The sequence below is a fragment of the Tachysurus vachellii genome, chromosome 5, assembly GCF_030014155.1.
Source record: "Tachysurus vachellii isolate PV-2020 chromosome 5, HZAU_Pvac_v1, whole genome shotgun sequence".
Classification (NCBI taxonomy): Eukaryota; Metazoa; Chordata; class Actinopteri; order Siluriformes; family Bagridae; genus Tachysurus; species Tachysurus vachellii.
In genome coordinates this window covers 16,667,096-16,691,943 of record NC_083464.1, presented here as the reverse complement: position 1 = coordinate 16,691,943, position 24,848 = coordinate 16,667,096, and the positions used below count along the sequence as shown (strand labels likewise).

The 24,848-nt window shown below is 37.5% G+C and overlaps 1 protein-coding gene across 2 annotated transcripts in view; it reads left to right on the top strand.

Moving 5' to 3' along the window:
• grik2 (glutamate receptor, ionotropic, kainate 2) overlaps window positions 1–24,848 on the top strand; it is a 134,036-nt gene that overhangs the window by 27,995 nt on the left and 81,193 nt on the right. For both annotated transcript variants that reach the window (XM_060870032.1, XM_060870033.1), the window contains exons 3-6: window positions 12,286–12,453; window positions 12,805–13,062; window positions 18,566–18,747; window positions 22,819–22,872. In XM_060870032.1, the coding sequence (XP_060726015.1) occupies window positions 12,286–12,453; window positions 12,805–13,062; window positions 18,566–18,747; window positions 22,819–22,872 (662 nt within the window). The remainder of the gene's footprint in view (window positions 1–12,285; window positions 12,454–12,804; window positions 13,063–18,565; window positions 18,748–22,818; window positions 22,873–24,848) is intronic.

Genomic DNA, 24,848 nt, shown 5'->3' with positions numbered 1-24,848 from the left:
CTTTTCAACATTTGATAAATTCGCCATATTCTGCCAAAGCTAGTGAATTGCATTACGTGAGTAATGTGATGCCATTTGCCATCAACTAGAAAATGGCTTATACTTGTGTTAGTGTTCCATTTGAGACGATACTAATCTACTAAAATGTGTACACTAGAGAACATAGTGCATGGTTTACATGTATAGTTTGTATAGTACTTTATTTAGGATGCAGCTCATGTCATTTTCTATACCATAATATATCTTTAAAGCATATTTATAGAAGAAAACTTCATCATTGATCATTTTCATAATTTCTAACAGGATGTCCATTTTCTCATCAGTGTATATATAATCATTTTGAATATATACAGTTTTTTTCTTTGATTGTCTTTTAACAGAAAGTGTAGTTATTGTCATTTAGCAGCACAGACATAAAGTGTCCATGATCCAAAAGAGATGGCAGATGATTGTCTACTACTGTATCTAGTTGCCTCATATAAAGTATGTTATTAGGTCCATGTAATGTCAAATTCGCCAACACATTGTGACAGTCTGTCACAGACACTCTGCCTTTCCATGGTGAGACATGATGCCACAGCGAATGTGTTCACAGCCTGACAGCACTGTGCTTATGAGAGACCCAAATCTACAAACACATATTATTATCTTATGTGGGTGAGGTGGCATAGCAGCTCATACAGGGTTGTTATTACACTGTCTGGGCCTGCAATGCTAAGAATCTCCTCCTGCACCTCCTGCGGTCTGTGTGTGTTTCTCAGCTTGCGTTCGTGTTTGGATAGAGTGTGTTTGTATTTCAGCTCTCAATTATGTGTGTGTTTGTGTGTGGGCAGTGGAGGTGGTGTCAGGAACAGCTTTAAACCCAAACAGGTGGAGACAAGTTTGTGTAGGAGGTTTGAACTTGCACCATGCTGAGGACTTGGTGGTTGCTGGTGACTGTGTGGGTTGTGGTGTAACATGGCTTTTGATTTGACTCGAAAAGTCCTCTGGGTCAGAGAAGAGGACCAATGAGGGTTTATGTGGATTGAAAAGGCATAACTGATAGGATGAAAGAGAATGAGACATTGATGTGACTTTACATGTGTGTGTGTGTTGGTATATCCATGCTATATAGATACTGTAGGCTTAGATTTTGATCTCACTCGTACTGTGAGTGTGACCCTTAATTGCAGGCTGGTGATCTCCAGTTTCCGAGTGAATTAGCACCCATAATATGCCTATGTGACTGTGAGTCTCATTTATTTACAGCCTTACACACACATGCCACTTAGAGGCTTCATTCCACTTAGGGGCTTCCCACCTCCATTTACAAACCCCAAACATTAAAGCGTTTTCTGTGCCACATACTCCACACTTCTGTCTCTGAAGCTCACTGATTCCACACAAACACGACTCATGCAGCAAATTCTCCCCACACGCCCAAGCATTTTGAATAAATAGGCAACATTATGCAGAACACTGAAAGTGATTACCTGCTTTTAAGAGCCTTTATGAATATTTATAAAGGGCTGCCGTCACTACGTGCTTCCGAGGTTTTTTTTTGTCAACCGGTTCAGAACACTTAACATTCTTTGAGCAAATCTTTGATGTTCTGTCTTGAACATTAAGACAAATATGGGGTTGACAAAGACTAGGTAATATCACTGAAAACTGAACACTGAGAGAGAGAGAGAGAGAGAGAGAGATTCAGATTTATTTAGACTATGTGTAGATTTCCATGGGGAACTGTCATGGCTGGTTAAAAGATTTGTTTATTTCTTGGTCTACACCCAAGGCTTTTTGATGCCTTGATGATGAGAACCGAACTATTCAAGATCTGTCAAAAAGAAAATCACAGCCCCTGGCATATTCTGAGGGGAAATATTATTACATCTGTAAAGAAGTAATAAGAACAGCTTTATTCCTTGAGTTATGTATAGTGACAAGGCTTAGTTGTTTATGCGTCTTTTTTAAAAGTCAGTGCAGCATCATCTCTGCATACAGAAAAGGCTGAGGATCTATGAGATATGAAGTGTTTCTGCATTTCATGCTTTTCATCATGGCCACATGATCTAGGGTATTCTGTTCTACCTGTGCATAAAATAGGCTACTTGAGGCTACACGAGGACACATAAGGCTACAGGGAACATTAGAGGCCTAACTGTGGCATTCAATTGTCTTTTCAAAAAATCTGAGAGAACTAGTCCATTTTATTTTATTTATTCACTTTATTGCGTTTCAAGGATTTCCAAAAGAAGCAAATAAAAGAAGGTGGGGATGGGGTGTCACTTTTCCATGGCTTGCTGACCCATGCAAAGACCTGCAAAGGTTCCTCTGTTGCCATGGAATCCACCTGTCCATGCCCTTGCAGCTGATATGTAGTTCATTATATAAAATGAGCAGCCGTAGTCACTTCAGTCAGCCAGGGCCAACCAACCAGTACAAAAAGCCATGACCCTTGTCTTGTTATGAAGGAAATGTGTGAGGAAACATGCAGTGCACACACACACACACACACACTGACAAGTCTAGTATGTCAGTGAACACACAGCTGGAAAGAAACAATCATATCTGTAAATTCTACTGAGAAATGATGCTTGCTGTTTTGTATTTGAGCACGCCACAGAAGAGAGAGAAGAGAGCCTTTGGTACTTCAGCCATGTTGGCCTGACATTATAATTCAGCGCACACACTGGTTTTCTCTACCAGAAAATAGAATTTCTGTCAATTTGATTTGCTACCCTTTGTTTTCTCATTATCTGTCATACAAACACACCAGCAACAGTTTTATAAAAAGAAAAAAAAAGGAAAAAAAAGGAAAAAAAATCATTGTGGATTTATAACCAAAACTCATTGCTCTGATAGCTTCACACACACACACACACACACACACACACACACACACACACACACACACACACACACACACAATTGCATCACGGCACCTTTAGAAATTTTCAAATGGATAAATAGGGTCCTGGCCCCAATTCACAGGGAAATGTATTCTGAACAAGATGACAAATGTGCTGGGAATAATTCTCGACATGATGATGGAAGCACTTCCCTTTAAATAGGGTATGTCTTTGTAATGCTAACCCTCTTTTTCTTCCAGGCTCACAAAAAAATAGATTTTTCTGCTTCTTGGGACTAGAATAGCTCTTACCTGTCCAATTGTTCCGAGCTCTGGATCGCAGTCATGGGAATCATAGAGGCTTCTTTGTAACTGTGAAAAGCAACACCGCTTGATTTTTCCCGGGGAAAAAGAAACAATTTTTGAAAAAAAAAAATAATAATAAAACAGGTAAAACAGTCTGTGGTCCAGAATTTTCTGCTTATCCTTTTATCTTCCTGTTCCTTGCTGTTTAAGAATTGACCCTTGAGGCTAAGCTTCAGTAAGTGTTCAGAAGGAAGCCTATGTACAAATTCACTATTGATCTGCTCCTGGCCTATGAGCCCCTTATAGATGACTTTGAATGCAAAGATGTACAGCTAGATTAATCTTCACCACCAAGAGATAGCATGATCATTTACTCAGGCTCCCACATGAAGATGATGAGCCTCATGAGACACATATTCATATCTCATTAGATTTAAGGCTGATCTTTTAAATTGGACAAGAGTTATCACACGGTCTTGTGTCAGGGACTAAACCATCTAAGAAATGAGTGAAAATTATATCTGGGCACTTCTTCCCAATCATATCTCTATCTATGCTGCTGAGATCATATCACACACTTGACTGCGAGTGGAAAATCAATACGCTACAGCCAAGTTCAAAAAGAATGCTCATTAAAAAAGATGAAGAAGAAGAAGGCAGTATTTTCAAGACTCTCGTGGAGTTGATCCAAAGTGGGGGAGTCGTAGTATTGTTAGACAAATCGATATGTTGAGAGGAGGCATGGCAAGAGGAAGAGAAATAATAGGATTTATGCTAAAGCATATTCACAATATGGTACCATCCAAAAGCAGAAATGAAAGAGCATACGGCCAGAGAGTCTAATTGCTCACCTCAGCAGGTAAGAAATTAGCTGTGTTAACACAGTATGTTCTGGTGTGCTCTCAGCCATTTTATCAGCTTTGTTGCTGAGGATCCTGAGCTATACTCCCTGGTGGATTCACAACTGTCTAAAGAGCACTTTAAGTTAGAATTCCCATTAATCTATGGGTCAGATACATTCTTTAGAATCAGTTTTATACACGTGGGCAATGGACTCATTTATTTATTTATTTGTTTGTTTGTTTGTTTTTTTCAGGTATTTAGTCAGTCACACTTTGCAGGCTTTCTGAGATCTGACCTGAGACCTTTTGTCCATAACCATCTGTGGGAAAAAGATTTCTTTTCATAATTGAAGTCAAAAAGCCAGTCTTGCTATGAAACTTTTATTTTACTATAAATCTTGCCAGTTGAGGAAAAAATAAAAACATATAAACCTATTATATTTCATTTATTTAAAGAGTTTTCTAGAAAAAACTAATGGTGAGCTGAAGGTCAGTTTTCAAGGTCTTCAGGGTTTCAGGGTTTGCTATTAGAACAGTTTCAGAATTAAAAATAACACTATAGAATAAAATGGAGATAACATCATTGAATGTCACAATGCACTCATTGGCCCAAATGGTACTAAAAGTATGTTATACACCAGTCCATCTTTTTACTTATGCAAAAGTATTATGTTAAAACATAATTAAAATGTAAGAATGATTTTAAATGATTTAAAACTTGATGTTTATTAATAAACTGTTCAGGAATAGCACTTTAGCTTTGATAAATAGGCAACATATCACTGTGTACCTTTGAATAATGAAGCTAATATTAAAAGGGTTTGATTATGTTCAGCTTATGATCTATGGAATTGATTTTACAGGGTCCCTTGTTGAAAAAGTTATAGAACCTCTGATTTAAAGTTTTAAAGATGAATGACTTGTTGAGTTAATATTAAGTGAACAAGTAGGTTGTATTTTGGTAACACCATGGATGGGAAGTCCTTGTTTATATTCATTCTCTGAATTTGCGTCCACAGTGTTTCAAGGCTCTTTTTTAGCAGCTGGGGGAGCCAAATTAAAATCATATAAATTTTTTGCAAGAACAAAGAAAAAATAGAAGATAGATTGTAAATAGATTCAGGTTAATTAAACCTTTTTTTTTTTTAACCTTTGTGAACTACTTGCAGGAGTCTGGAAAAGGAAGTGTATTAGTGTAAGTCTGCTAATCTCTAGGTTTGGTCAATATTGAGGTCTAATAAAAGCCAGTATTGGCATGGGCACCAGATTTCTTTATATCCCTCATCCTGCTTCCTGTCTCCTGCATCACAGCCTCAGCTGTGATAAAGATGGAATGTGTCCTATAAGCTGGTTACACTGCGCTATGTTTCTCGTTATGCTGGGCAGACACTATGACACTGATAGCCATCAAGCTGTCACTATCAGGGAAAAAGAAAGAGGCAATGAGAGCATCCTATTTTCCACATAAATAAGCTCTAAAGTAACATCAAGCAGAAACTAGCTCTGTAATTAATTTCTCTGGGGATTTTTTTTCCTTCAAAACAAATTGAGATGGATTATACTTCATTTCTGAAACTCTGCCTAGTCACTATGATAGACAGATGCAGAGATTACCTATGCATGTACTGCATGGTAAAAAAAAAAAAAACAAGGGATAAGGGATTTCCTATCCTCTTCATGAGAAACATACTGTACAGTTTAACAAAAAGGAAAATGTGGAAAAAGTTTGCCATGAACTTCAGATGTTGCAGCCCATAATTAATTTGTGCATGAGCAGTTTACGGAGCTACTGAGTAGTTATTAATGTTTCACACTCAACTGAGATCATTTCTATGTGATGTCTTATTAGAGTTAAAGTTAGTTCTTGGAAAGCCATCACAGTCTCCTTATGTTGTGTGGAGAGGATCTAACTCATATAACCATCTATGAGCATTTAAGAGGAGGATGAGCAAGTCTTGAGCAACCTATACTATGATGTTTGTGAGACATTTGGCAAGAAGATTGGATTGGAATCATACAGTATATTTGCATATTATTTGCATGCAGAAGATCAATAGAGGATTCTAGTCATCATCAGTTAATCTGTGTATTTGCCCTTGAACAGGGCTTTAAATGTGTGTAAGGAGTCAGGTATGTGAGGGATGTTTGATGTGTGAGACTTGATGTCCTTGATTTGGAACAAACACAATCTTGTTCTTTCTAGGCTGAATGCACCATTGCTTTTGCTTCACACTAAGCTATTATATGAGAAAATACTATATGTGGGCTAGTGTAGGAGGTTGCTTGCCAAGAGGCAGGTTTTCTATGAGCTAGGTACATACTGTATAGTGAAGAAATGAACATACAGTAGAATTTAAATAGAAGCATGCACACACCGTAAATGGAAGTACATGTAAAAATTCATAAGAACAATAATGATAATCTCTAATCTTTAAATTTCCTATTTGATAATTCCCAGTGAAGAATCACTACAGCAAACATTTTATATTCCCTAAAAAAATCTGTGGTTTATTTATCTCTACCAAAATCAATGCATCATTCTACAAATCATACATTATAGAATGGTGAATCATGAGCACATCATGTTTCAGTAATTGGAGATATAGGTATAGTTATCACAGATATTCCAGTGTCCATTTATTTATAGCAGTGTTGTCAGAACAAGCCTCATAACCAACTGAAATCTTTGTTCACAGATTGAGATCTGGTTGTAAATGGAGATTCTACCTGATATACAATATTTATAAGATGACCATCATTGAAAAAGAGAATAAGATCTAATAGTGCTCCACAGTGTTGCTAGAGATAATCTACTTGCAAGCTTTTTGTATTTCACCCACAAACAGGTAAAGACACTGTTCAAATAAACATGCATCAACTAGTGTTTTGACATAGGGACTCGTTACATGTGATGTATAATCCTACAATAATAAAATATATAGCAATAAAGAAGGAAGTGTTGTGTCAAAATTCTAGCAGAGAAAATGTATATAAAAGATTATAAAAGGCTCTGAGTAGCTGTTTTCTCAAAAGAGCAAGAGTGATGTGAGAGGAAAATGAAGTATACCCCAACTCAATGGAAAAATTCATGAATTTCTGGTGGCCTTCTTGACTGGACATAAAAAAGTGCCTTCTTAACTGGAAATTACATGGTCTAAGGCCAGCGTTGACATCATTGAGCGGATAAATACCCCTGAAATATTATTGGTCACTAAATCTGGATGGTACATCACTCCATGAAGTTGCCTGTAAGCCATAATGCTCCTGTACTGTAGAAAATAAGAATACAATCACTACCAGTGGCCTTGTTAACACATTCTTTATATTCTAAAGGTTTGCTGAGTTTAGATTAACTAGTCTTATACCTTATGTGAAAGATTGTGCTGGATAGCTCTGACCATGTTTCAGTTCTGCTTACAGCTATTTTTTTGGCACATAGCCCATTAAGACAGAGATCAGGTTGACGATCTGTCTTTAGTTTATAGTGGTTCCCAGTATACCATGTAGATCTGTGTTATTTTAGGTCATTTTGAAACTGCACAGCTTTTGTAAAAATGTGTGAGCAGCCCTTTGTTTTTTTCAGTTCCAGGCACATGATAAGCCAGGGTGTGAAGTGTTATGCTAGAATATTCACATTCACACCACAGCTTTACTAATTTTATTTCAACTTTTACTGTTTGGCGCTAAACCACTCCGAAACCCTTAGTCCTCTGCATCTCGGTTTTACTGCTCAAATAAAGTGGTAACCCACAATCAAAGCTATTATAGTTAGCTCAACAGCATTAAAACCTCCCGATTGACTGGATTACTGAATATATTCATCAAAGGTAGCCTCCCAAGCCTTTTATAGTGAAGAGCAGACGTGCCAAGATAGCAGCAAGTGCATCTATTGATTCCTGAGGAGCGTGTGGAATCTTAACATGAGAAAGAAATGAAGAGAGAGAGAGAGAGAGAGAGAGAGAGAGAGAGAGAGAGAGAGAGACTGAAAGACAAATGGAGACTAAAGATAGAAGGCCCATAGTGCCCATAGTGCTTTAGCATTAAGTAATAATGATGCTTTCCACTAATGATGTTTCCCTGTCCACTAATGTCAGATACACAGTAACTCAGTGTCTATTAGGAAAGTCACTTGGTAATTCATAAAGAAAATATAGAGCTAGCTTATTAAGTACCACATTGTTAATTATCCTAAATGTGTCCGAGTCTGATTTGTTAATGTAATCGCTAGAAAAATTGCTAGAAAATTAAATTTCACAACTGGTCAAAAAAACAAGTCATATAAAAAAAATCTGAACTGGAGCAGACGTCAGTTATTTGTGAATTTTTCAGATATCTGTTTAACTGGAGAGGTCATGGCCGAGATATTTACGTTTAAAGGAAACATTTAGAGTGTTAATAATGATGCAACATTACACTTTTGTTAGAAATTGCATTATTCATTCTTAGTGCAACTCCTGTCTCATGCACTTAGAAGTAATTAAGGTTTCTTTGTGCTGTGTCATTAGTAATTACTCTAAAGTATATTTACTCAAATAATTCAAATTAGTGCTTTGTTGAGGCTTAGTGTTTAGCATGTTTGCCTCATACTTCCAGGGTTGGGTGTTCAGTTCCTGCCGCCGTCATGTGTGTGAAGTTTGCATGTTCTCTCTGTGCCTTCTGGGTTTCCTCTTGGTACTGTTGTTTCCTCTCCCAGTCCAAAAACATGCCTGGTAGGCTGATTGGCATCTTTAAATTGTCTGCCGTGTGTGATTGTGTGTGCAATTTGTGTCCTGCAATAGACTGGCCAGGCTGTACCCTACATCGTGCCCCAAGTCTAGTGGGATAGACTCCAGGTTCTGGTACTCAGTAGGATTGCAGTGTAGCGAAAGAAATTATCCTAGGGCCTTTGCTGGTATAATAGCCCTTGTGTGATTCTTATTGTATTGAATTGTTATGGTAGCAGTAATTCAGTGGTAAGCAGTTTTAGAAAAAGGCATAAATAGGCCAAAAGAAATTTGACAATTTGTTTTATTAACAGTGGCATGAAACGACAGTGGAAAAGCTGAGAGCTGCAGAAAACACGTCTGTAGTACTTATCAAAATGGGTATCAAAATAGTGCTTATTTCTTGTCTTCCACTTACACTGTAAAATATGGCTGTTTGTTCCTCGAAGCGTTTGAGTATTGATTAGTTTTCAGCATGATCTAAGCATGATCATAACAGATCGATCATCTGTTAAGATGATGATTACTTTCAAACTGGCTTACAAGTTTATTGCTGTTTATTGTTGCAGTGGAAGTATCCAATTGAAGACTCTTTATATCCATTTCATGAAGAAAATTGCTGCTTTTTGTTATTCTTTTACTTTTTCTTTTGCTTATCCTGCTGCAATGTGAAATATAAACACTGGGAAATCGATGCCTCTTTTAAGTAAGTGTTTCCATTCAATGTAGAAATGAGTCTATTGTGCTATTATTGATTGTGCCGATGCTGTGGTTGAGAAGAATATGTCACGGCTGCTGAATGTACTATTGAACGCTGTGTCACACATGGGGTTGACACATGCTGTGGGCAGACACAGGGCATTGCTCACAAGACTGGTGCCCAGCTGAACCAGATCAGTCATTGCTGGCCTTCAGGCTAAAGGATAGCAGGGCAGCCAAATAGGAGCTCAACTGTGAGACTATAATGAGCAGAGGTGCAATATCAAGCACACACAAAACACATTACCCTAGATGGTGTTTTTTTTATTGTTAAAGACATTTTGATTAAGCTTCAAAGCCACCACTTATAGACTTTTAGAGGTTACTGATTAATGAAGGCATGTTATGTCATGTCTTCTGATAACCCCTGACTTGTTACTGATATTAGGGTGAAGTATATTGGAAATGAAACCACAAAAAGAGAGTGTGATCAATCATGCAAGACTTATGAAGCTTGCGAATGACATAATGAGTACACAAGTACGCAGTAATCACTAAGAGAATTTAACCAGTCAATGCTAGTAGATACTGTAGCTATCCTCATGTACTAACTGAAGATGAATGGCATGACACATTAATGCTTAAGGCAGCTAAAACAGTTACATTTCTAAGATCTACAGAAAGAGGCTTACATTTTTTCTAAACAATAATCATATATAATAATTAAGTGGTGCAAAACATTTGTTCTGTCATCTAGTTGTGAGTTTGAATCCCAACAATGCCACCTGTAGGTGGAAGACAATTTGGCTGAGAGGGATGAAGGATAAGGTATGCGGAAGAGGGCAGAAAACTATTTTCTCTGAAGGTGATAAACTGTGCTGTGATGCAGATGCTAGCTGCCTTTTTTGTTTTGATGAAAGCACCTGTTATTTTTCAACCTTACTGGTTGGTAGATATTATATGGAGATGGTATATTCCGAAGAAATATTCCGTGTTGATGTTGTAGTGAAATTATAATTAAACATGCTTAATTGCTTATTATCACTATTGTTAAGCAGGTGTTACATTTATATAAACCCAAATCCCAAAACCCTGGGTAAGTGGATGTCAATAATCATTGCTTGGGATTTTCATTTTTAAAGTGTTTTGAGAGATAAAGCCCAGAAAATGATTGATTTTTTTTTTTGTGTGTGTTTTTGAGTAAAAGAGAAGGGGAGAGGAATTAGAAGAGACACCGCTTTAAAAGTCAGTCTAAAATCTTCAGCATGAGTCTACTTCACTTCAGTACTCATCCAGATTCCTACTCCTCTAATCATTTACTAGATCCATTTTACTGCTCTTTTCACTTTCACTAATGTTTCCTCTACTTGTCTGCATTATCACACTGCATTATCATTTCAGTGGAGCCAGAGGAAGGACTTTAGCCACAAATGTGCTCCTTCTGTGTGAAAAGATGGTTCCAAATGCAGGCTTCCAATTATAGAACATCCCTCTTAACTGATAGTTATTAATTCCTTCAAACTCATTATGCCATGCAAAATAGGCTTTCCCCATGGGAGGAATATTAATGAAGGAGAAACTTCGCCACATTCTTGTTACCATCACAGACCTTCTCTGTATCTTTCTTTACACAATGTGTTACTGTCTATATAGAAAATATTATGATATATGATTTAAAAGGGAAGCATGATGAATGATTTTACAAACTGCAGTTTTACATTAACATACTGAAAAACAAGCTATTTCAAACACGTCTGAGCCAACTGAGTATTTAGCTCTGTTTGTTTTTGCAGACAAATTCAGTTGCACACTAGAGAGGACAGAATAGTGCTGTATGGTAAAATATGTATATAGGACAGGAATTCTGGAAAAATTTCATGCCTGACAACTTACCATGGTAGCTCATAACTTTATTTGATACATTCGTTTGGGAAAATCCGCATTCACACTAAGGAAACCCAGAGCATGTGCATGTAATGCACAATGTAATGTTTGTCACATTGCACTCCACTGGTAATTCATTAACCTTTTATTCCACATAACATCCTTTTAAATGTAGTTGATATTTTATTATCAAATTAATTTATAAACTATATATCACATGAAGAAATGTGGTAACATGGTAATGCAGTAGGATGTTTTTTTTTTTGCCTCATAGCAGAGGAATTCTTGATTCTTGGTTTGATTTTTGACTTGAATTACTGTCTGTGTGGAATTTCATGTGTTCCTTAAGTTTGTGTGGGTTCTCTTCCACTACCAAGATTCAATCTGCGAATGTGTGTGAATGGTGCCCTGTAGTGGAGTATTGTCCCATTTCAGGTATATTCCCATCCCATACCTTGTTTTCCCTGGACAAGCTCCAGAGCCACCCCAACCAGGATAAACTGTGAAGGAATGAATGAAGGGTTCAAGAAATTGCCTCAAGAGTTCCCTTTAAGTAGTGCAAATAAAATGGAGTTCAGTTATGCACTTACTTTACACTGAGCAAATGGCGAAATCACAGGCTGATCCCAATAAAACACTTCATTCTCTCCTGGTCATGTCTTAATGCTCCCTGAGGCTTTGATTGATTGAGCCACTGGCCAATCAGGTCTCATTGATCTAAGAGTCTCCGATATGGCTAAGATCAAGTCATCTAGTTTCTGTCAAAAGTATTCTCCAGGCAATAGCTGTGGTGTAGTTGACTCTCTTGAAATGATTTACAAAAGGACTATATGTGCCCTTTAATATTCCTTTTTTGTAATGTCTCTATTTTTTATTGTAATTAATTTTGGACAACAACGTTACACTGAAAAAAATAATATTAATTTCATTATTTCATTTGTTCAATTAAAGATAAATTATGCATAATGCCAAAATCTGATTTGGAAAATAAACTGTTTTTTTTTTTCATCTTTCATTTTAGGAGGAATATTTGAATCCATTGAAAGTGGACCATCTGGTGCTGAGGAGCTAGCCTTCAAGTTTGCTTTAAATACAATCAACAGAAACAGAACCCTACTGCCAAACACAACATTAACATATGACATCCAAAGGATAAACATCCATGACAGTTTTGAGGCTTCCAGAAAAGGTATGGCACTGTGCTGAGTGAGTCACACTCATAAAACGCACCAGAGCAGATTTGTGCATTTTATAATAAGTCTTGTTAATAAGGCAATGTGCTGCTCCTGACTTAATACTGTAGGTAGACAAGAGAAATGTAGATAATAGAGAAAGTTACTATAGTTTTCACATCAGGGATGAAAATTGTATTATTGTTGTTAGCATATACAGCACAGTTTTGTTTGTTCAGTTAAACTAGTACATAGTTGGTAGATTCATTTTATATAATGGTACATTGTTATTAATATTAGGATGTTGCTAAATATTAGTATTATTTGTTTAATATTTGACCCTTTAAAGTGTTGTATTTCTTCCCTAGCCTGTGATCAACTTTCTCTGGGAGTGGCAGCCATTTTTGGCCCATCTCACAGTTCTTCAGCCAATGCAGTCCAGTCCATCTGCAACGCGCTGGGGGTGCCACACATCCAGACCAAATGGAAGCACCAAGTGTCAGACAACCGTGACTCGTTCTACGTCAGCCTCTACCCTGACTTCTCCTCCCTCAGCAGGGCCATCCTAGACCTGGTGCACTTTTTCAAGTGGAGGATGGTTACTGTGGTGTACGATGACAGCACAGGTGAGAATTTGCTCATTGGCAGCCCATGCAAACAGAGTAGCCCTTTCCCTCTACAGGCTGTTAAGCAGCTTGATTTTTCCCAAACCTTAATCTGACTTACAGCATGGGATTTTAAATGATTTTTGTCTGATCTTTTGTGTAGCCAAAGCCCCAGGATGACCGGTTCTGTTATAACAGCAGGCACACATACCTCAGCAGTCAGGCTACATTTGCCATATGCCAGGGTTCAGCTTAGTAGCCAGCAGACAGGACATCCTGCCAGCTTTCCTGGAGTGTATAAGCATGAATTCTTCAAGCTCCCTGTAGCCTACAGCCATTCTGCAATACAGCACTCTTATTTTATATTCACTTTAGAATAGGCCTGCTTGTTTATCATTGGTCTATGCCATGGACAATGCAACACTGCTCTCTGCAATGATGTCATGCTATCAGACTTGTCTAGAGGTGGAAATGTAAGGTCACATTGCCTATGGCATTGAATTTTGCTGCAGGCACTGAGGTCTCTTGGCAGAGTCTGAACTTCAAGATAGAATTGATCACTGTGTTTTTTCAATGCTTGGATTAATTAAGGGATAAATGGACATGGCTAGCTTTCACTGGGGTTAATAGTGCCTTGATTTTCTGTCACAAGTCCCGGATATGTGAGCCTAACACCAACTCAGGACCTAGAGCCACTTGTGCAGATATGCTGCACAACATGCAGGATCTTTTCACTGTGAGAGGGAAATAATAAAGATGTGCCTAGCTGGTTGCATGGATGAGTCCACCTGTAATTAAAATTCATGAATTAGCTATGTTTACTGCCAGATTAATAGCTTATTCAAGCGTAATGGTTAACCATGAACAAACACCTAAACAAGCAGATCAATAGCCATTACTGCATTCATCTAATGTCTCAACTTTATATATTGGAGAAGCGGAGCAGCCAGGACTGGTTTCAACCTGCAATTCTAAAGCCCTGTTCACCACGAGAGATCGCTGTATTTAAAATTATTCATACTAGGGACAGGCAGGTATGCGGACTGTCTAGAAGCAGAAGGGAAGGGACCCTTTTCATCTTTTCTGTTCTTATCATGGCAGTACAGAGTCACACTTCCCAAACCAAACATAGGTCTTGTATAAGACCTTTGAAACTAGGAACATGACTTTCAAATTTGCCTTTTGAAATGCTCCATTTTTCCCTTGTATTAAGCTGAGTTTCCTTCTGAGAGGGAGCATACAACTATATGCCAGAACAATAAAACGATATTGGCTATACAAACTGCGGCATTTACTGTATCTCCAAAGCATGAAAATCATTTATGTGTGTATTTGACATCAATTACTTTTTTCTCTTATAAATTGTGTAAGGTCAGTAATAGACTACAGACTAACAGTAATGCTCACTGAAGACAGAGCTTGATTGTGTGGCTGTAGGCGTAATAGACTTGCAGTATAAAGTTATCCTGGTGATTAGGAGCACTTTAGCTTCACACTTATATAATGGTATATGGTACATGGTATATTTCAAATAACTAAACTGTAAAATGAGTATCACAATTATGGTAAACTTTTTTCATGTTTGTGTTTAAATCAATTCTTTTTTGATGACCAGATTTACTGATTAGGTCTACAATATGTAGTAAATAAATCTAATGATGCATGAATATCGTTAATTGGTTTAATGGCAATACCTCATAGATCTATTTATATATATATAAAGTGTGTGTGTGTGTGTGTGTGTGTGTGTGCTTACATAGGCTAAAGCTGAGTGTTTGAAATATACTTCAAGCTTGAGGCAAGAGCTTGAATTGAGACAAGCACTGCTGGAGTGCACCCAATGTCTCCTAGGACCCCTTCAGTAATCTGTTTCAATTTGATCTGTGTGAGTGCACCAAACCAGCGGTGCCATTCACAGTAATGAAGGAGCTAGCCCATCATATGCTTGGCTAGTGTTCCCTAGATTGTTTAGAGTGTCATACTGCCATTTTTCCTAAGTGGCATTGTAATTTAAGGCTTCTGCATTCGTGCCCTAATAAGTGCTTTGATGATTTCATCTCTATAAAAGAGCCATTTTCACGAATACTCGTAATGACATTTTAATGAACATTTCCACAATTTGTGGTTTTTCCATCTCGCTTGCTAAATACAGCCATGTCATAGTTCTAAATCAGAGTTTTACAAAATAAAAAATTGTGCCAATTTTAATTACTGCTAAAAGCCCATGCTAAATCAAAATGTCCTTCAAAAAAATAACTTTGTTGTGAAGATGCCCTAATAAGATGTTGACATCTTATATTAAAAAAGACAGCACCTTATGGTATTACCAGCAGAGTGTCTATGTGGTACGTTGACAAGGTGTTTAAGTATACACCAGGCAGGATATTGCGGCACAGATGTTGTTCTAGGATCGCTAAACGGCTTGTGGTTCTGCTCACCACTCACGCCAAGGCAGCAGTGTGTTGGAAATTCTCTCTTCACTCTTGTTGGCCGACATTGCCCACTACTTATTTTCAACTCTACTGCTACTGAATGTGAAAATGGGAGTGAAAAATTACTGGGAGAATGCATGCATACATGTGTGTAATTTCCACAATGTAGAATGCCTCTGCCCTTCATGCTGCCTATTAAAACCTGTGACCGGAAACTTGCTTTAATCTGCTTGCAATTTGTTCAACACGTTTAATTGAACTTAAATAAGCCTGCCCATGCAGCAAGGAGGCTACCTTCACGTCTGACCTGTACTGTACGTCTACAGCTTCCTGAGAAAGGCTGGCATTCACTTTTCTTTAACTTTCTTAAATACTTAAGACTGTAACTCTGCAGTGTTGTTGACAACACAATCTTTTGCTCAATAGGCATCCATTAAGGTACATTCGAATGTAGTGTTTCTGTCAGCCAGTTCATTTAGGCAATGTTGCTTCCTTACATACATTGATCAAAAGCTTTAAGCTTTTTTTTCCTCACTCAAGAGCCCTCCAGTAAACACAGTGAGGGGAAGAAATGCCCATAGTGAGTTAAATATGGAGCTAAGGGCAGGATTCATAATACAGATCAGCAATGACAACTGATCTTTCTCTTTTGTGTCCTGCGATGTTTTCTAGAAGCATCTATGTGTACTCTTCTACCCTGACAGGGCAGAGAGAAAGAGCAGACAGGATGACAGGATAGCAACAAAAAAGCAAAAGATACACAGACCAAAAGGAACTGATTATTTTTGTGAATTGGTGTCAAAGCAGGTGACAAAGCGAGGCTGACTAAACTAACTGCAGTAGAGTAATCCCTGCAGTATCTGGGGTGCACCTCTATATGTGTTACATACTGTAGCATAAATCAATTGTGCGACTGGTCTTTGTGTTCAGCACACAAAGGACTTGTGGTGTTTCATATTCAAAAACCGTTGGCTGTTCAGCAATAAACAATGGCATCTATTAGTGCATTTTTTTGCACAATGTACACCTTTGAAAATGACATTGCATTCATGTGCATGACAGACAGCTCAATTCAGGAAACTGGTGTCACCTTTAATTATAACAGAGGGCAAAAAATGGAATTTGTGCCTGCTTTGGTTGTACCCATGTTCAACATTTAATTTCATTGTCATGTCACAGTGGTGGTTAATGGGTCATATGAAAGTAGACATTCAGGGATTTTCAAATGTATAATTACGTATAAAAATAAGTATTTGGCCCAGCATATTAAGGGAAGATCTTATAAAAATATTATATAATATATAATATAGAAGGGGGGGCACGGTGGCTTAGTGGTTAGCACGTTCGCCTCACACCTCCAGGATCGGGGTTCGATTCCCGCCTCCGCCTTGTGTGTGTGGAGTTTGTATGTTCTCCCCGTGCCTCGGGGGTTTCCTCCAGGTACTCCGGTTTCCTCCCCCGGTCCAAAGACATGCATGGTAGGTTGATTGGCATCTCTGGAAAATTGTCCCTAGTGAGTGAATGAGAGTGTGTGTGTGTGTGTGTGCCCTGCGATGGGTTGGCACTCTGTCCAGGGTGTAACCTGCCTTGATGCCCAATGAGGCAGAGTCCTGACACAAACAAAAGAGTCCTTTTTTTCTCCATCTGCCTTTGAAGGGGTTATTTTCAGACACCAAAATTCTGTTTAAGATGATCCAAAACAGAGGTAACTATGTTTAGAGGAGACTTTCAGCAATAAAATAATAATGATTGTTTATATTGATTGAAAATGTCTGATAAGTTGATATTAATTCTGCCGGTGGTATGGAACATGTGTGTACCTGTAAAAAGGGTTAATGTAATGTGTAAGATTTTTGTACAGTGGTACATGTTCACCACTTTACTCAATGCATCATCTGTGTAATATAGAGCATTTGGTTGACCTCTTATCAGGACCACTATAGCTGAAGAAGAGTAATACTGTAAAGGACTGACCACAATTTTTAAGGGCTACACAGACTCCTGATGGGAACATCACTTCTCTTGAGTTAATCTGAACATCTGGATCAGCTCATCAATAAAAGGAGGCAGTTTCGGCTCCTTAATGACCCATTGCTATTTTTATTTCTAAACCAGATGACATTTTAAAATATCATGACACTTGTTTTTTTATGGCTGAAATTGTTTCTTGTAATTTGACTCTACCTTGGATTTAATACATTAAAATTAATTTGAACTGCATTGTAAGAAAGCTATTTAAATGCTTTTTGAATTATAGTAAGAATCCTTTTATTGACTTTATTGTGCTTGCTGTAGCTGGATTTTGTTTAGAACATTCATTTATATTTATTTCAATAACTGCTTGTATACCATCATAACCACATACCCACAGTACATCATAACCACATAACCACAGTACATCTTTGACATGCAGTAGTGGAGTAGATTCTCCCTTTCATGCTGCCTTAATATACACAAACACACACCTTACCATTCACACTGAACTGTTCACTTTAATGCACTATGTCATAAATTCTGCAAGTATCTGTTCTCTCAGTAAGTAGACTCTCAATTCCAAAAGACTCTAGGGTGTAGATTGACAGAAAAAGTGTGGAATCAAAGATAAGTCCAGAAAATACTAAGAACAGGATAACATTAAAGTAGAAAAAAGAGAGAAACAGAGAAAAATGGACAGTGATGACGAGTGAGAGTATAGCAGTCTGAAAATTTCAGAGCGGGATGGAGTTCAGTAAAATTAATCTCATATTAGACATCCATTCATAAGGGCTTCCTTATCTTCTTCTAATTAAAGTGAAGAGAATCAAACGAATGCAGAGTATAATTTCAATTATTCTAGATCCATACTTGTAATGTGTATGTTGAAATTCTGAGCCAACTCTCTGAATGATAGTAAAAATTGCGCAAGTTATGCATTTACAAAATCTCATTTCTTTCGGACTGTGTTAGTAACAGTGTTACTAATGAGCTCTGTCTGTCTCTCTCTCTCTCTCTCTCTTTCTCTCTCTCTCTCTCTCTCTCTCTCTCTCTCTCTCTCTCTCCGTCTTTATCTCTCTCTGTCTGGCTCTGTTCCATTCTGTCTCCCTTTCTTTCAGGCCTTATCCGGTTACAGGAGCTCATTAAGGCACCCTCTCGTTACAATATCCGGTTAAAAATCCGACAGCTGCCAGCAGAGACAAAAGATACCAAGCCACTTCTTAAGGAGATGAAGCGAGGGAAAGAATTCCATGTGATATTTGATTGTGGCCATGAGATGGCTGCCAACATTCTCAAACAGGTGAGCTTCAAAAATATATTACAAGCATAAAAAACAATCATTTTATATACATATCAATATTGAAAATGGCTCTTTTTAGTCAGAGGATTCAATATCAGACAAAACAAGACTTAATCAGTCAAACTCAGCTGTTTCTCCAGAAGAGATAATTCAAAATTAAAGATATCATGATTCACCCTTACTGCAACATTTCTAATCAATTTTATGAATATAAGAATTGTAATTGTAAATGTATGGTCAAAATTGCTCTTCCAATCCATTTGTATTTCTAACAAGAAATATCAAAGTAGCATCCTAGTTTCCTCTATACCATTTCTAGGCAACTATTTATATATTTACTGTATGTTTTCCACTGTGAGACTGTGGGATTGATGACAGTAAATTTTGATGATGTTATGATTAATTTGCTTCTGAATAAGGCTGAGTCCTCTACTGGCCATGTGCTTTGGTGAAGCCCCTTGGCATGCTTGGACGCCAGGATAACAAATTGGCATCAGGATGTGAGGGACTTTGCCATCCAACGTTTAAAATGAGGATGTGCTAAGAAAGTGTGTTAATCACCTGAGATAAATATGGGGCAATAATATGCCTTATTTGAATTTCTGGCAATTCTTGCACTACTTGCTTTCTTTTGCAAGATAATTTTAAATATGCTTTGACTGCTGAACTGTCCCAAAGCCATATGGCTTAAATGCTCAGTCTTAGGCACAGCAAGGGCTTGCCTCAGTACTTACATATTATCAAGTCCATTGTAACAATCAAATGTAAGAAAATTCTAGCAGTTAAGACAAATGTAGAATTTAGCATAATTGACTTATTTTGTTCTAATAATATTTAACTTATGTGTTGCATAAAATAAGACTCAACTACAATTTTGGAGCGTTTCTGATTACAAGTACAAAATACAGGATCGTATTGATGCAAATGAGTTTGTTTTCATGCCAACACTGTGGGAGTAAAGAATGAGAAGGGGCAGGTATTTTAATTTGTGGAAGCTTATTTCTGCCAGTTGAGGTTATTAATTTGTGGAACTGTTGTAGCTGAAAACAATAACTTTATAGTAATGTAAAAGTGGTTTCATATTAGATAAGTATTAGATACATATATACATATACACATGTTGATCTCATCAGCGTGTATATATATATATATATATATATATATATATATATATATATATATATATATATATATTAGATGTATTCTATCTATCTATCTATCTATCTATCTATCTATCTATCTATCTATCTATCTATCTATCTAGTAGGGTAAGGAAACAATTCCATAATCCTGTAAAATTTTAGACCAGACTTCTTCATTTACATATTCTTTATTAACAGATTGCACACACACCCGTCTACAGTCTTTTATTTTGCAGTCATATTGTATTTGTACAGTCTACAGAAGTTAAGCATCATACAGTTGTGTACAATAAATGTGTGGCAGTTTTCACTCTTCTGGAAGTCTCTGAGATCTGAATTTGGCACAGCTATTGAGAACATTCACAACATGCAAAGCCTGATTTACATACTGGGCAACTCTTTATATAACATGTTTGTGATTTGTGAATTCACTAATGAATAATTATTTAATATTGTGTAGACAAATGACTAATGACATGGTGTGTCATGAAAAGAATTTATAACTGCATAAATTATGAATTTGTATTGATTTATTAATTCCTATTATTATTATTATTATTTTTATTATATGTTGATGAAAGTTATTCTAAAAGGTTGCAGTGGATTGTTTCCTCGTCTTACTTTGCACATGCAGACATTTATGCGTTTATACTTGCAACATCAACTGTACACACAAATTTGTCAGATTAGTGAACTTCAGTTGAGATCTTAGTAAATAAGAAGGTATACAAGAATTTGCCAAATTAACGCTTGAGTTGTGTAGCTGTAAGATACAGTATTCATTGCTGCCCAGCTGCAATGAAATGAACAGTTGTTGGTGTTTACTCAAAACAGGAAGTGTCAATCCAACACTGGGGATTTTGTTGTGTATGCTGCTTATATGCCAGAATTGTCTCCTGGAGTTTTTGCAATCCACCTGGACACTTAGCCACCTGACACAAGCAGCAATTACTGTCCTGACCCTGAGCCATTCTATTCGCCCTCTCCTTTTCCTTGCTATAATAATAATCTGTGATTCATAATCTGTTCGGTGCTCTGTACTGCCGTAGCACTCACCTGCTCATCTACAAGTGCTGGTTTATGCTGTATGGCACACAGCCAGACTGGTTAATGGCAGCCGTACACCAACGCAGTCCAGGATTGCACCCACTGTAATGCCAACATCGATGAGTGCACCACTAACATTTCCATTTGCGTTGGTACAAAGGCAGAAGGGCAGCTTTAGCCCACTTGTGTGTGCATTGCTGCCGTTCCAACTAGCTGCTCTTTCTGAGTGGAGCCTCCTGAATTTTTCATGCCGCCCCCAAGAGGCACGCTGATGAACTGAATGATTGGAACAGATCAGACACTTAAGCTCGTCGATTGTTGCTGTATCGTTCCTCAGCACAACAGCTTGGACCACAAGCTAATTAGCATTATGGATTGAGCCATCTATCTGTCTGTGAGGGATGCTAGCAAAATGCAGGTTTGGGTTGGAGAGTAAACCTGAGAGCTCGTTATCATTATGGAGACATACTGAATAAGAGCCAAATCAAATCCCATCTGCTCAGTTGTTAGATTACTCAGTCCCAGTACCCGCTGGCTGTAAACAGGAAATCTACACTCATACCTCATGCATTTCAGCAGCTCTACTCTGTAAATAAAAAAAAGCATTTGTTATTGCAAACTGTAGTTATTAAGAGCAGCTGAGTGTTCAAGAGGATGTGTGCTTCAGAGGATAGAGGACAGACATTATTTACCCTGACTCTGGCTTAAATCATATTTCAATTCATTATATAATACTGCAATACAAAAAAACAGTATTTTTCATTGTGATTTCCTTGTAATGAGTTGCTTCACATTTATACAATAGCAGCAATATTGCCGCTGTAAATTGAATTCATACACACAGATCGGCTATTACTGTACATTAAAAAAAACATGCTTACTGTTGCATACTGTAGGTCCCCTTTGTGTAACCAAAACAGCTCTGAATTTATGCAGTACAAACTCCCTAAGACCACTCTAGGTGTGGCAGCAGATGCTTAAAGTCCTGTAAACTGTGAGGTTTGGTCTTCATGGGAAAGACTTGTTTGTCCAGCACATTCCTCAATGTTTGCAGGTTGCATTATCCTGCTGAAAGCGATACTGAAACAATGTTTAAGTAGGTGGTATGTGTTAAAGTTACATCCACTTGAATGCCAGGACCCAGAGTTTTGCAGCAGAACATTGCCAAGAGCATTAAACTGCGTCCGCCTTCTTCTCATAGTGCATCCTGGTCCCATTTCTCCCCCAGGTGAGCAACACACACACACACACACACACACACACATCCATGCACATAATGTAAAAGAAAACATGACTCATCAGACCAGGCCAGCTTCATCTATTATTTAATGGTTCTTTTTGGATGTTGGTGCTTTCAGCAGTGGACTCAAGTGGGCTCCCTGACTGGTCTGCAGATCCACAGCTCAATACACACCTGGCTGTGATGCATTGTGTTTTGACATCTTTCTATGACAGCATTAACAATATCTCCTTTAAGGTATGGGACCAGGTGGGCTAGCCTTCACTCCTCATGCACATGAGCCTTGGTAGCCCATGACCCTGTCATCGGTTCGCCAGTTGTCTTTCCCAGCACCACTAACTTCTGCAAACCGAGAATACACGGCAAGACTTTGTGGAGATGCTCTGATCAAGTTGTCCAACTATCATAATTTATCTCTTGTCAAAGTCACTCAGACCCTTTCACTTGGCAATTTTTCCTGCTTCCAACACATCAACTCTGAAAACCGACTGTTCACTTGCTGCATAATATGTTCCAACCCTTGATAAGTGCCTTTATAACAAGATAATCAATGTCATTCACTTCACCTTTGAGTGGATTTAATGTTATAGCTGATTTGTGTAATCTCTCTCTCTCTCTCTCTCTCTCTCTCTCTGTTTTCAGGCTCTTGCTATGGGGATGATGACAGAGTACTACCACTATATTTTTACTACACTGGTAAGAAACTGTCTGTTCACTCAATTGTCTTTAACAATGTTTTTAACAATATTCACATTTATTATAGAAATGGTTATAGAAATGGTACAATTTTCTGTACTGTAGATTATCAATCATATGAATATTTGCAGACACAGAAAATGAAACTTTTTATAATTTAATTTCTTAACAGTATTCCTAATGAAGCTCTACACAGCATCTTGGTGTCTTCTTAACTAGCATTGTGAAAGTGTCTTAGATTGGAAGTGTTTATTAAAGCTGCCAAAGAGCTATTTGTTAACGTTAACATAAACTGGGGTGGGGGGTGGGGGGGCTCCGCCTTGTGTGTGTGGAGTTTGCATGTTCTCCCCGTGCCTCGGGGGTTTCCTCCGGGTACTCCGGTTTCCTCCCCCGGTCCAATGACATGCATGGTAGGTTGATTGGCACCTCTGGAAAATTGTCCGTAGTGTGTGAGTGTGTGAGTGAATGACAGTGTGTGTGCCCTGCAATGGGTTGGCACTCCGTCCAGGGTGTATCCTGCCTTGATGCCCAGAATAGTTCGGATAAGCGGTAGAAAATGAATGAATGAAAAACATAAACTATTTGGAAATATATTTATACACAGGCTATAACTTCTATTTACTTTGTTTTTTTTAGAAATAAATGGCGAACGTTAAACTTGATCAAAATATGTGTCTAAATGCTTGACTGCTAGTGGGTTTTTATATATAAAAATAACAAACTGAAGGGAAAAAAGTATAAAAGATGATAATCTTTGTAAAATATATATGGGTTAAGAGATCATACAGTAATATACAACATAAATATTCATGATAATATCTGGCAAAGAGGAAAATGAGAAAAAAAACACACAGTAACATTAGGGGAAGATTAAAATGAAACAATAAAAATAAACATTAAAGCTTTTCCATCCTGATGTGATGTGAAAATAGATGATGTGACCGTGTTTCTCAAGTGAAGTGCAGACCTTATATCTGACTGCACACAACAACAGCTACCTGCTTGAGTTACAAGCCACATTCTGACTAAATAACTAAACATTTTTGACAAATCATCAATATTTTATATGCATAATAAATGAATTAACAATGAAAAATTGCATCCTCTTTTAAGATTATATCTGAGAATCTCCAAGACACGATGATTCTTATTATCCGTGTCTGAACGATGCACAGTTATGAAACCGAGAAAACGAGCCAGAAACTGCATTTATCAGGTTTCCCTATTAGTGTCTAATGGCAAAAATCATAACAGATCATGTATATTGTTCTGGAAGGATCTGGGAATGACACATGTAGAGAGTTTAAACGTGTAAGCTGCATTTCGGTAAGGAAAAAAAAAGAAAAGTTTTTAATAAAATCCATAATCAACATTTGGAAAAAAAAAATAAATAAATAAAATAAAATAATAAAAAATTGAATAATTATATAGCTATAGCAATGTTATAGGGATGTACTGCAGGGTCTCAAGAACTATTTGTGTACAAATGAACGAGACATCTGTGCAGGGTGAACTAGCATTACATAAAATGTTTTTTTGCTAATTTCTTTATGATGTTCATACTCATTACTGTTTATTGTGCAAAATTATTAGACATCTGTAATGTTACTATAAACTCAATAGAAAAACAGCTGCTATCTTTATGGTCAGGAACGATCTCCTGTTCACAAAAGAGTTATTAGCAATCCCTAGCTCCTGAATGCCTGCTGGGTTAAAAATACATTATTTGGCCAAAAGTATGTGGCCCATCACACCCATGTGTGGGTTTTATCCCAATCTGGAAATTTGGACAACATATATTTCATTTAAATATTTTCAAAACAAAATGTGATTTCATTCATAATTACTAGCCTATTTGTAGAGTGAGCGTGATCAATTCATGTAGCATTACCGTAAACCACATAAACCTAAAGTCGGGTGGTCTGCACAGTGTCCTGACCTCAACCCCCACTGAACACCTTTGGGATGAAACAGAA